The sequence below is a fragment of the Lactuca serriola genome, chromosome 5 (assembly GCF_051521515.1).
Source record: "Lactuca serriola cultivar US96UC23 chromosome 5, Lser_US96UC23_V15, whole genome shotgun sequence".
Classification (NCBI taxonomy): Eukaryota; Viridiplantae; Streptophyta; class Magnoliopsida; order Asterales; family Asteraceae; genus Lactuca; species Lactuca serriola.
In genome coordinates, this window is record NC_136412.1 from 92,101,439 (window position 1) to 92,115,460 (window position 14,022).

The following is a 14,022-nucleotide window of genomic DNA, read 5'->3' on the forward strand; positions in this document are numbered from 1 at the left end:
TAGTGTGGTGGATTAGGGTTACATCCATGTAAACCCTAATACCCATGACTTTTCATTTCCATGAGATCCATGGGTTAAATCTCTATGGACTATCCATGGCCTTACCATGCAAGCCTAGGCATTCTAAATAAGCATTAGCCCACACTATATAAATACAAGAGTCCATATTTAATTAGTCACACTTTTGATCACTAAATTAATTCTAAATTAATTTTAGATCAATACTAATTAAATAATATGATTTCTTATTAATATATTAGAACTTATAATATATGAATAAATCATAACTTCCACTATTCTCAAAAGATTATCCATATAAATTGTTCGGGTGAAGTGCAACCCAAATGGACCATGTCGGGTCGGGTCAAATACATCTCAAATATAGTTATGGACTTAGACACCTTATCCAACAATTACGCCCTGCGTATTGGGCTTCAACAGAAAAGGAAATTGGGCTAAACTTGTTACGTCATGCGTACCTAGAGGGTACGCCCATCGTACTCCACTGATGACCAAAACTTATCATTAAGTTCTCAATGCTTAAAGTCCAAACGTCCAATTCACAGATCTAACTCATGAGAAGGTCTTAACTAATAGAGTTGGTAAATTAAGCTTTTTCATGGCTTAATAGGACCCAACACTAAACCCTATGTCCATATGTTTATAAAAAGACCAACAACTTATGCATGGGTGGACTACAACCCTCAAGATCTTATTTTTATGACTTTCAAACTCAGAAATGGCTAGAAATGATTCTCAAAGGTTATGGAGTAATTTCTACTCATAAGATCCAATCCATAGGACCAAAACTCGACCTACACTAAAGAGTCATAAAGTTTGAAGCTTTATACCTCCAGAAGATGCTAGATGAAGAACCAAGTCTAAATCCACAAGCTCCAAGCTCCCAATACCACACCAATGGACTCCTTCTTCTTCAATATGCACTAAAACACACAAAGTTTCACTCCAAGAGCTCAAGAACCTCACAAGGTGGTTGGAGTTTTGAAATTGATGGGTTTTGATCATAACAAACAATCTTATGTGTACATGGAACCCTAATTGTCCCGATCTATGTTTTCTCTAATTGAACATACAAGTATTTGAACATTAATTGGGAAACCCTAAGAATTCTATATAATTTTTGAATTTCATATTTAGGGTTAGAAAAACATACCTTTGATTGTTATGTAGTAATAACAATCTTAATCAAATCTTGAAAACCTTTGGTAACGAGCGTCACAAGTGTCACACCTCTAATGGCTCACAAACAAACCCTAGCAACTAAAGAAATATTATATATATATATATATATATATATATATATAGGGGGGAATGAGCCAAGATTGCGTCCAAGGTGCTTAGAAAGAAGGCATGGACGAAATTCAACCCTAAGGAGGGTTTATATAGGTGTTAGGAAGGTATTTGATAAGGTAGGTATGTCCAAGATAACCCTACTCCCTTAACTTCCTCCCTAAGGCATCCAATGCACCCTTAGAGCCTAAGGAAACCCTAGAGACACTCTAGATTTCGTTCCCCCCTCTTTAGGGAGGTTCTAGAATTGCCCAATGCTTAACTATTGAACATTGTCACCTTTAGTCCCTATACTTTTAATTAATTCCTTTAATCCCAAAATTAATTCCAAATTAATTTCAGATTAAATATTAATTAAATAATATGATTTCTAATTATAATATTATTTTCATAATACATTAATAAATCATTTATTTCAATTTATTAAACAAATAATAAATTCATCATTCTCTCTTTAAAAGTTATCCTATTCAATTGTCAGGTTTGAAGGCAACCCAAAAGGAATGTGCTACCATCAATTCAAGTTTATACCAATTATAGTTATGGGCTTAGACACCTAATCCAATAGAAATAATAGAAAAATGGAGAGTAGAGGCTGGTTATGAAGGGGCCTTGAGGTGTTAAGGTGTTTAAATATGGTTCAAACCCTAAAAATTAGGGTTTGAGACCTGCATAAGTACGCCCTGCGTACCTACGAAATACACCCAACGTACTTGAGGGAACTCGCGATTACATTAAATGACCTACGCCAGGCATACCTATCACGTATGCCCAGCGTAGGGACCAATTTTGCAAAAAAAATTATTATATGATCCTTTATGAAAAATGCCTGGAACACGAGCTTTACACAGAGTGCACGACGTGCATTGCTTTTCAGCCCTATAAGTTGATCAAAATTCAACTCATTCTTTATCTGTTTTCCTATGATTCTCTCTGGAGCTTTTCTATCCCTTAACCCCTTTTTACTCCCTAGTTTCGGCTACTTTAGCGAGGCCCTAGGATGTCAGATAACTGGAAATTAGAAGCTCTCGGGTCAGAGTTTTGCCCACATCATTCCTGGTTTTCATTAGAATACTCTGTAAGTTGAGCTACAATTGCTTTGCTTTAAATAATTATAGTCATAGCCGTTATTATGAACCTATAATTAAGATTTATTGAGGTCTTTATATAGGAATTCCAAATAGTATACTTTGTATACCAAACAGACCCTGCCTCTGATATGATCCTACTTGGTTATTCCTTACTTGATAGATCTTGATGTAGACATTGGGATTATTAAGGAATCTATATTATCATTATATAGTTACTAGGATTATGAAACTGGACTAAGACTTAGTGCTTTATATGTGTAGGTCTTTGAGAAGTGTTAAGGCATAACGCTGCCCTATCCTCGAATCACCTACTTTTGTAAGGTGGGTGAATAGTTACTTTCGACTTACATATAGATACAAGTATTCTAAATGCCTAAATGTTATGTGCGATGTTTTTGTTGTGTTTAATATATCTGTACAATATGATATGCTTGTTACTTGATCTAATAGTATGTTATACTTAATAATATGATTGGGTAGTAATGGGTTGTGTGAAATAATAAATAAGAGATTGTGATAGGGCTATGTGAGATAGTGGTTGTGATAGGTTAGTAAAAGTTGTGCGAAATAATAAGTTGTGACTTGCCGTGCCTATCCAAAGTTCTATTGTACTGTCGTGCCTACCCAAAGTACTAATGCATTGTCGTGTTTATCTAAAAGTACTTTTGTACTGATGTGTTTATCCAAAAGTACTCTTGTACTACCGTGATTATCCAAAGGTACTCATGTGTTGCCGTGTTTACCCAAAGTACTAACGTACTGTCGTGTTGTGTCCAAAATATTATTGTACTGCCATGCATAATAATTTTAGGGTAATATAGATGACTATTGTCAAAGATCCTTTAGAATTGATTTCTCAAGATCATCATCCTAGGATTACAAAGTTAGAATAACGTGAATGGGGTAGCTAGGTTATTTAAATGTTGAAGATTATATAATTAAAGATTATAATATTGTGGGTTGAAAACCCTATGTGCTCACCAGGTTTCCCAACCTGACCCACTCAGTTTCTTTGTATTACAAGTCACAATACGAAGGTACTAATATATAATGTAATTATCTGGCAAGAAATTTAAGGAGTTCGTAGGTTGCAAGAATATTGATGTAAGGTCTGTTTATGCTTATGTTTTGTATCAGTTATGATATCTCTAGTTTTAATAATCAATGAAAAACATTTCTCTTTGGGAATACATTTTATGGGACAAATTCTGCATTTATAAAGATCACTCTGATTTAAAATAAGCATAAAGAAAAAGTTTTACAACATGCGCTCCAATACATATGCTTCTCTCTTTACTTTGACTACAAATTGTCATCAAGCCAGCCACATGAAGCTGTGTGTTCCTGGTCATTCATCTTTCACTGGTCTCGGAGAATTGAACGTTACTCCTACTCTCTACATCCATATTTAAGAATTCTCATGACATAACATCACAATCGTTTCTCATCTGTGTCTCTCTTGTGTCACAACACTAATGAACGACTAACCTTGATGTATAATATGTGTATCTATATAACGTATATATGTTTTAGGTTTGAGGCATATAATGCGAATGGGAAGCAAGAACGTTTAACTAAGGTTATTACCCCCTTACTTCTCATGTTCCCACAACGATCAAGAGAGAAAATGAAAGAGATTGCACAACTGTTGTGAACTGATATTACGGTGTATGATCTCTGGTGATTGTGTTATATATAATCCGACAACAACAGAGTTAATAAAAAGTATGGTATTTTTTGAACATTTTGAAAATTTCGTTACGTTTTTAAGTCATTTTTTCATTTACCTGAAGCAACCGGTTACCACAAGGTTTTATTTGGACAAATACGTACTTTATATACTTTAATGTACTAAAAAAAACAACAGTGATACTTTTAAATATTTTGAAAATAAATACAAATGGTTATCTACCGTAACCGATTCAATGGTATTTTGTGTTGTAAAACTTCCTTACCTTTCTCCGTTTCATCTTTTTACCATTACATGACATTCTGCTATATAACTGATAACATATACATAGATGTTTTAGGCATATAACGACGTCGTCCTGGTCAGGCACAAAAATCCTTCCCACAGTTTCCTCATTCATTTATCCAATAATCCATTTCCGATAACCACACCACCACCACCACCAAAAGTACAAACCATCCACCGCCGCCCAAGACCAGTCGTAAATGGCGATTTCCTCCGCCGCACCAACTCTCACCTTACCCTACACACCATCCATCATAAATCGCACTTCACCATCAACAAAAACCTTATCCTTTTCTTCTTCCAATTCATCTTTCTTCACCAACACCCTCAAACCCTTGACCATCGCCCATGGAAACAGATCCAATCTGCTCAATGGAAAGAAAAAGGGTTTATCTTGTACCTGCTTGTTCGGACTTGGAGTGCCGGAGCTTGTGGTTATTGCTGGCGTCGTCGCCCTCGTTTTCGGTCCCAAAAAGTTGCCGGAGGTTGGCCGTAGTATTGGGAAAACGGTCAAGAGCTTCCAACAGGTCTCTTTACTTCTTTCATCGATTATCACGTATCTATTGATTAATATCGATTGCTTATTTGAACTACAATTTCATGTCATATTCCAAATAATTGACACTCACGAAACACTGAATAGAATTTGAAGATGAATAATTGACATATAATTGAATCAAATCAGATCATACGATTTTGCTCATCAAATGGAAACCACTTTATTGAAAGGTTTCATTGTGTTTCATTATTTGAGTTACAGCAACCTGATTGCATTCAGACAATTCCTTAATAGAGAAGGGAAACGAGTCTTTTCTATTAAGTCATTTACAAATTTTTGCTCATTTATTTTTTTCCTTCTATTTCTCAAAGTTTGATTTCATTTTCTCAATATTTTAAATTGTCATTTATCCCATATAGAACACCAATTCATGGAAAAAAGAATAAAAATCTACCTAATTATAACAATGTCATCCAATTAAAAAGCAATTTTCACTGCTATTATTAGGTAAGCTTTTCATAGTAAAATGCCATGATACTTTTTTTTTTAAAACCACAATGTTATAATTCAGTATATATGTTAAAGTACAATGTTTTGATAACAAAAAAAATGAAAGTAAGAAATGAAACTATGATTAACAAATAATGAAAGTGTGTTGCTATTTCATGTATCTATCCCTAATTTTAATAACACTCTTCTCAACTTCTTTCCTTTTATAACTTACTTCGAGAAGAAGAGAAGGTGCACGATATTAATTTTTTTAAATTTTTTTACAATATTGACATTTCTTAGGGTTTGTCAATTTCCACTTTTGGAAAGGGCCTACCTTTTATTTGTGCTTAAAGTTTATATTATTGCTACTTATATAAACGCATATTTGAACGTCACTTGATTGTAGTGTTTTTTATCATCAAAATCAAAGTCTTTAGCTTGAATGATACACAACCGACCCCTAATACAAGAAGAACGACTTAATACAGAAAGTCAGATAAATAAGGCTTTCCCCATTAAGTCATAACTCATTTTCCCACGCGTGATATCATTATTTGAAACAAGTTCTAAAAATCATTTTTGACAAAATTTAATTTGATTACATTTGTGCAGGCGGCAAAAGAATTTGAAACGGAGTTGAAAAACGAACCCGAGTCAGTAGTCGAGTCTTCGGATGTAAGTGTAGTCAATAAGCAAGAACCCGAAGACTCTAAAGTGCCAAGTACTAAGGAGAGTTTGTAGAGAAAGAGAGAGTAATGAGTTGCTCAATGTTGTTCATGTAAACACGTTTTAGGAAATGTTTGATAGTTATAAATTGCATTTATTTTGTGTTGAATGAATTTCATTCATGGTGGTTGGATAAGTATTTATGAGAAGTCATTTTTGGTTGAGTTTCATTTTACTTTTGGATATTGTGTGTGACCTAACGTAGAGAAAATATGCCCTGTGCTTGGTTCCAATGTGGTATACCGGTAGAAATGGTCAACAGTTCAAATCTTAACGGTTTTTAGACTTGCAGTATGAGAGTTACAATTTCAATCCCTTTTAGATGTCTATAAGGGGCACAAGAAACTTTTCTTAGAATACAAAATATTCTATAAATACAATTTTTTTTGAATATATATATATATATATATATATATATATATATACATACTAGTTTATAACCTGTGGAAACCACGGTTACAAAATTAATTAAATATTCATAGTAAAAAATTCAAAATTATTAATCAATTATTTTATATAAAATTTTAAATACATTACTAATTAAGAGATTTTTTTTATTAGTTATGTAAAATTATAATTATTGATTCAAATAAATATGTGTAATTAATTTATCATATATATTAGACTCTTTTTATTTGTGAACTAATGAAAACAATAATATAAAATTTGAAATTTAAAATTTAAAATAAAGAATAAATAGATTGATAAATAACATCACATTAATTAGGAGGTTTAATGAATTTAAAATGGAGAATTAATAGAATGACAAGTGGCATCATATTAATTAGGAATTCTAATATTATGACACTTGGCAAAAGGACTACTCTTTTATTAGTATAGAATATATATATATATATATATATATATATATATATATATATATATATATATATATATATATTGTTGAGGTTGTTATATTTAGATATTTCAAGTGAATTTATGATGTTACAACTTAGGTTAAACAAATGGAGGTTAAATTTATTCCTAATTGCATACTAGCTACAAAACTAATTGTTAGCCGATAAGATATCAGGTGATAAACCCTTAGCTTTGTTAGCTACAAAGCTATTTGTCAGCTGATAAGATATTAATTGATAAACTAGCCAATAAATATAACATTTGGTAAAAATTAGCTATTTGTTAGCTGATAAGATATTAATTGATAAACTAGCCAATAAATATAATGTTTGGTAAAAATTAATTGATAATTAGTTTGGGAAATGTAAAATGATATATAAAGGTCTATAAAAAAAATCAGTTTCATAACTAATAAATACTATATTTAAAATGATTTATACATATAAAAAAAGTCATAAGCTTGTTGATATGCTAAGCCAATTTTTTTTATTTTATAAAGTTAGCTTATAACCTAATTTTTTGTTTACCAAATATTACAATCCAAAAAAATTGAAAAAAAATCTCTACTTGTGATATGTCAAACATAACTTTAATAAAGATGTTAAAGAAATCAATATGTGAATCAAAGTAAGCTTATACCATTAGAGTTCAACTTAAGGAGGGAAAAAAAGAAATGGATGGAAGTGAAAAAAAAAAAAAAAAATTGTGTTCCATAATTTCATTAATGGAAGAAAATAGAAAAAAAATTAGTAACAAGTTTTGTGGATTAGTTCGTATATACCTCAAGATAGATATTGTGTGAGACAAAGAATTTTCTTTTAGAAAATTGCAACATTAAGAATCTTTAGAAAGAAGTCCATGTCTATCTTATATATAAAATTAACCAGATAATATTTGCATATCTTCACCAAACTGAATATATAATCATAAAATTGACCAAAATGATGTATTCCAGTAATCAAACTAACCATGTTTTTCTGACATTTTTACACAAAATAATAATCAACATTGCAATAACTCTCACTGTGAATCGCTTTTAGAATGGTCATCAGCACAGAAAACCTTCTAATATGTATTCGTCTTCAAGGCGAAATGTAATTAAATGAAGCTTCTTCCGTATATTTAAGTAACAAGGAGCATGATATATGCACAAACATGTACTTGTCTTAAATCTCTTAGTTAATAGGAATGATTGGTTGATGAAAGTGAAATTATAGTTTAAAATGATTGCAAAAATAAATAAAAAAAAACACTACATTTTGACTTTAAAGAAAACAAATACCATTAAAACTTGAGAGTTACACTAATAAAAATAACAAGAAATCAACTTTAGATCATATTTTTATAGCATCAAGTGGGAATTTATCTTAAAGGAGTCATAAACAATTGCTTGAAAAGTAACGAAAATATATATAGTTCTATAATTCATGAGTAAGTTATACGAATGGTCCCTGTGGTTTAGGGTAATTTAGACATTTGATCTCTAACTTATTTTTTAATTCTTATTTTTTTAATTTGTAAGGTCCCTACTGTTTGTTTTTGTTAAGCGTTTGGTCTCTATCTTATCTAAAAAGATTGCCCTTTTAAATAAAATCAACCCCAATCTTACATTTTCACCTTACCTTACATACCCCACAATTTTTCATATTTAAATAATAGTCTTTTTAGATAAGATATGGATCAAACGCGTAACAAATATAAACAACAGAGACCAAACGCGTAACAAAAAACAAACAGTAAGAACCTTCTAAATTAAAAAAATAAGTTAAGGATCAAGCATGTAAATTACCCCAAACCATAAGGATTATTCGTGTAATTTACTCATAATGCATCAACAAGTCAAATGTTAGCTGGCTGAGATATAAAAATGGTCTACCATCGAAAGTAGATACGAACAACTCAGCGAAGAAGGTATGCAACTTGTGTTCTTGTACGGAGCCCACAGTTTTGTTTTGCTCTATTTGTGATATTTTTTGTATTATTATGGATAATGACCACTCAAACGACTATAGATGATAAGGTAATTGAATTTAATTCTAATGTTTTTATATATATTTAACTAATATTTTCAGAAAAAAAAATGTTAATCTTTTGACAGTTGTTACTTAAAAAATAGTTTAAAAACAATTTATACTAATTCATTATTAATATATCTACATCATGACTTGCACATCCTTTAAATATCTACATCATGACTTAAACTCAAAACATTTTGGTTGCATGTGAACGAAATCGGAACATTAAATACACCACTCACGCTACACTTGATTGTTCATTAATCAAAATTCAATGTTTGATTTAACAATATTTATTAAATTATTTAAAGGGCGATATGTTATGTACAAGATTCATTAATTAAAATTGAGTAATAATTTACAAAAATAAATAAATAAATAAAGCTGTTTCCTAATATAAGAATTTATATTAAGTTAAACAATAAACACATTTAATTTTCTATGACGAACAAACATCTAAAATATTTTACTTTATTAGAATTAATAGTGACATTTTCTGAACGCATTAACTTTCAAACCAATAACGTGATAACAAAAATAATATTAAAGTAAAAAACAATATAAAAAGGTAACTTTACACAAATGACCACATTTATTTTATGTGAAGCGAAGAAGATTTCATTGCATATATATTAATTAATTATATTTAGATGAAAAGTGTACATAAAAAAAAAAAAAAAAAAAAAAAAAAAAAAAAAAAAAGGTCTTAGGATGCGTTTGGTTGTAGAAAAATTTTCAGTTTTCTAGGAAATTTTTCCAAGAAAAACGGAAATTTTGAAAACGCGTTTGGTTCGTTCAGTTTTCCAAAGTTTTCTAAGAAAATGAAAATTTTCAGTTTTCCAAATTGTATGTAATTAGAAAAGTGATTTTTACAGTTTTCCAAAGATTTCCAATTTTCTAAGATGGAAAATGAAAACTCCATCCGTTCCAACCAAACGCGTTTTCATTGAAAATTGAAAATGAAAACTCAACCCTATTTTCTAAAAACATTTTCATAGAAAATAAAAACAGTTTTCCACAACCAAACGCACCTTTAATTTGTGTATTGTCAATGAAACTTTTAAATTGGTATTTAGCAAGATGCCTACCAAAATTGAGGATCACTGGTTCAATTGCCTCTTGCTTATTTAAAAACATAACATATACATTCAGCATATATATATATATATATATATATATATATATATATATATATATATATATATATATATATATATATATAGTATAATAATAATAATATGTGAGAAAACTAGCACTTTTGCATAGCGTTAGACGTCATAAACACAAATATACCCAATTATAAGATTATACATTGAAAAATATACCAAATCATAACATTATACTTTCATATTTTTCTTTATTAAAACATTATAATTTGAAAATCTACCTAATTATAGGTATAAAAATTACTTTGTATTGATAATGGGTACAATTTTCAAAGTACAATGGTATAATAAGAACAAATGAAAATACAATGTTATAATAAACAGATTAATGAAAGTACACTGTTAGTTTTAGTATTCAGCCCAAATATATCTATGAAATCCTTTTTTTAAGAAATGAAGATGACAAAACTCCAAAATTAGCTACTTCTAAGAATAAAACAAAACTGATTTTTAATGAGAAATAGTAAAATTTAAAAGACACAAAAGGAACCCAAAACCCATACTTATACAAAATAGCTTTTTAAAGTACCAAAAAAGTAGTAGACAATAAAACTACAGTATGTAGATAGAATTAGAATGGTAAGCCTTTTTTCAGAACCATCATTTCCAATAACTCAGAGAAAAGTACAACTTCTAAAGCATAAGTGTACAAGTGAACATTGCATGATTGCTCTAGATATGGTCATTTAAGCATTGGAAAATATGACTTACCACCTTTATAGAAGATAAGAAAACTATTTTTTTTTCTTTTTTTTTTTTATGGAACAAAAAAAAAACATCATCTATGGTGCCTCCCTTGAAAATTGCCTTTATTCTTGGCAATGAAACCATTCTTTGGCTTCGGTATCTCATGAATATCCATCACTTGTATTGTCCTTTGCTTTTTCGCTTCAGCAAACACAATAGATAAATGATGATGTCAGCCAAAAAAAACTTTCATTTATTGTGTATTTAACAAGATACTTTAATTTCTTTCTATCACAACATTGCAAGAAATAGTAACATTTTCTTGTTAACAATATCATTCAAATATAGAGAATGTTTAATGGCTAAAATTGAAAAGATTTTTTTGAAAGTATAATGTTTTGATAAGAAAAAAAAATGGAAGTACAATGTTGTAATAGAAAGAAATTTAAGTAGGATGCTATAACACATAGATAAATATAACTACATTGTTCTTTGTTGCATTTAGCCTTTTTCTTTTTAGTATAAAGCATTGTACTTTAAAAACTCTACCATTTGGATGCATTTATAATAAATAAAATTATGAAAATGTGTTGCTATTTCTTGTATTTAACACGAATAATAGTGATAATGATAACATTCCCAAAAAAAATAATAAATAAATAAATAAAAATAAACAAACCATTTTGGACTTCTTGGTAGTTCTCTTGAAGCCGCTTTGTAGCCGATGCTAGCCGATCACGTTCAATGTTTTGATCCTTGCGTGGTCGCTGTAAAAGTCCCGAGTAACTTGTAAGCATTTTAAAATGACAAAATTGCAAAAATAGTCCCTATGGTATGTCGAAAATTGCCACTTTGGTCCAAAAAGGTTTGGACTTGCACCAGTGGTCCAAAACTTTGATTTTGTTGCGAGTTCGGTATGCTACAGGGACCATTTTTGCAATTTTGTCTTTTAAAATAATACTAAATGCAATAAATAGCAACGCTCTTTCACATAGTCGTTTATATAGCATCTTACTTTCGTTTCTTTCTACTACAACATCCTACTTTCTACTTTTTATTTATTTATTTATTTTTATCATGACATTAAATCTACCTAATTTCCACTCATTATAAATATGTGAAGGAGGAGGATTTACATTTTGAGGAGCAGAAGCAGAAGCATTCATGGGAGGATAAGATTGGGATACAGGTCTTGAGGGTGTTTCTCTCTTGGGAATCACACTTTTTGGCCTCATGTCTGTTTCAGTATTCATCTTTTCAAATCCAGGACTCCAATCTACAATTATTTCATTTTGACCAATGAATTTATCAAAAATTATACTCCACATGAGACTCTTGATGAGTTGAATTGGATTTGATTCGATACTTAACTGTGTGGATTTGGAGAGTAGCCGAAATCGGGGCCCTGTAGAAAAACTTGAATTATTAGATGGTTGTGATTTACAGAAAGCAAAACTCTTAGATTCTCTGTTTCAGTTTCACCTGTTGTTGACCATTTTGACCTTTCCTTTGTATATTTTGTATTAAAGGTGAGTCTCCATCTGTAAGCATTAATCAAATGTGAAATCAATTAGAATTGAAGCTGAATGTGATGATTTATAAAACAAGTGTTACCTGTTAGAGAAGAATGTTGAAGATCGGTGTGGGATGAACCTACCCACTCATCCACTAATTCTTTCCATTTTCTGTAACAATGAAAAACAACAAAAATGGTGTTTAAGTTTAACAGTTTTATAAGTCAACGATATATTTTCCATATTTGTTTGAATTCAAAATGACTAACCTCACAAGGTGCTTCACCAGTGTTCTTACTTCGTTTGATGGATGCTTACGCAGTCGATTCACATGCCTTCCTATATCAGTTTCCTGAATTAAAGTTTTGGAATTCATATTATCACTATCTTTGATTCATGAGATCGATATTAAAGGAAAAGAGATAGAAAAAGGTTTCGATTACCTTAAGGCCTTTGAACGTTAGATCCATGTCGGAAAGGGTTTGAAGCAAGTCGATCACGGAATCCTCACTCTGTTACATCAACAATAGAACCATTTGAGAAAAAAAAAAAAGTGAGTAGAGGTAAATGGGATTAGGAATTAAACCTGGTGTGGATCTTCGAGCTGTTCTTTGATCCTGAGAATTTTGGTCTGCTCATCATCGAATAATCCCCCGTATGGATCTTGTTCTTCATCTTCTTCCTCATCTTGAGGAATCGACTGCGGAGTTAAAGGAGAATCGCCTCCTCCTCCTCCTTCATCGTCGTTTACCTCTTTTGTAATCGTCCGACCGACGCCATTCGGCTGCTGCTGAGGATTTACATTCACGTCACAACTGCGACACTGCTGCTGTGCATAAAGTCGTTCCACAATTCCGTCTCTCCGATGCTTGAGCTCGCCGGAATATTCCATTGAAGCTACGGTTATCGCCGCGTCGATTATTCCCCAAACATCAAGTCCTGAACTCGATAAAATCGACCTAAATTCATCCAAATCCATTCTCTAATCTCTAAAACCACACTCCCTCTCCTCTCTCTCTCACACACACACAACGATGACTGAATCAAGAGCTGATTGAATCACACAGACTACGAGATCCGAGAATTAAAACAAAAAAAAAAATCATAAACGTCATATCAGAAAACAACTAATCCGCCGGCAGCCGTCGACGATCACTGTAAAAACACCATCCGATCGACTGACAACAATTTAACAGGTAAAAACAAAAATAACGAATTGTTCAAACAAAACGAAAGAAAACAGAAATCCGGGTAGAAATTTAACAAAATGTAACGAGGATATCAAACGATTCAGTTTATGAAGATCAAGTGAATGTTAGGTATTAAGTAAATTAGGTTTATTTTTTTGAGTATTAGCGCCGATATATGATATACATATGTATTAAAATGAATGAAAATGAATGCTTGAGAGTTGAGCGAAAAGGTGTGGGGTCCTTCCGGTCATTCCGTTATCCTTTTGACCTATTTGTACACTTTCCTGAGTGTTCTTTGTCTGCGTTGCTGTATTATGCATGTATCTTCTTCATTCTTTGATTTTTTATGTTTGTATTTTTAAGTTTTGAAAGTATGTTGTAATTTATTATAGCTTATAGTACATATCATATTTTTATATTAAATTATTTTCGTTAATAAATTACTAGGTTTGAGACCCATGTATTATATGAGTTTAATTAAAAAAAATAAATATG

The 14,022-nt window shown here is 30.9% G+C and overlaps 2 protein-coding genes across 2 annotated transcripts; one reads left to right on the forward strand and one right to left on the reverse strand.

The window, feature by feature from the left end:
- Positions 1-4,420: 4,420 nt before the first annotated feature.
- On the forward strand, positions 4,421-6,264 carry LOC145052784 (sec-independent protein translocase protein TATA, chloroplastic-like). The gene is made up of 2 exons (XM_079000666.1): positions 4,421-4,904; positions 5,981-6,264. The coding sequence occupies exons 1-2, from the start codon at positions 4,578-4,580 to the stop codon at positions 6,107-6,109; spliced, it is 456 nt and encodes a 151-aa protein (XP_078856792.1). The 5' UTR covers positions 4,421-4,577; the 3' UTR covers positions 6,110-6,264.
- Positions 6,265-10,704: 4,440 nt separating this feature from the next.
- LOC145052785 (putative mediator of RNA polymerase II transcription subunit 26c) lies at positions 10,705-13,770 on the reverse strand. The gene is made up of 9 exons (XM_079000667.1): positions 12,921-13,770; positions 12,778-12,846; positions 12,604-12,686; positions 12,435-12,505; positions 12,303-12,361; positions 12,192-12,225; positions 11,957-12,096; positions 11,500-11,587; positions 10,705-11,021 (listed from the first exon to the last, which is right to left on the reverse strand). Exons 1-9 carry the CDS (start codon positions 13,311-13,313, stop codon positions 10,912-10,914), a joined length of 1,047 nt encoding a protein of 348 aa, XP_078856793.1. The 5' UTR covers positions 13,314-13,770; the 3' UTR covers positions 10,705-10,911.
- Positions 13,771-14,022: the final 252 nt, after the last annotated feature.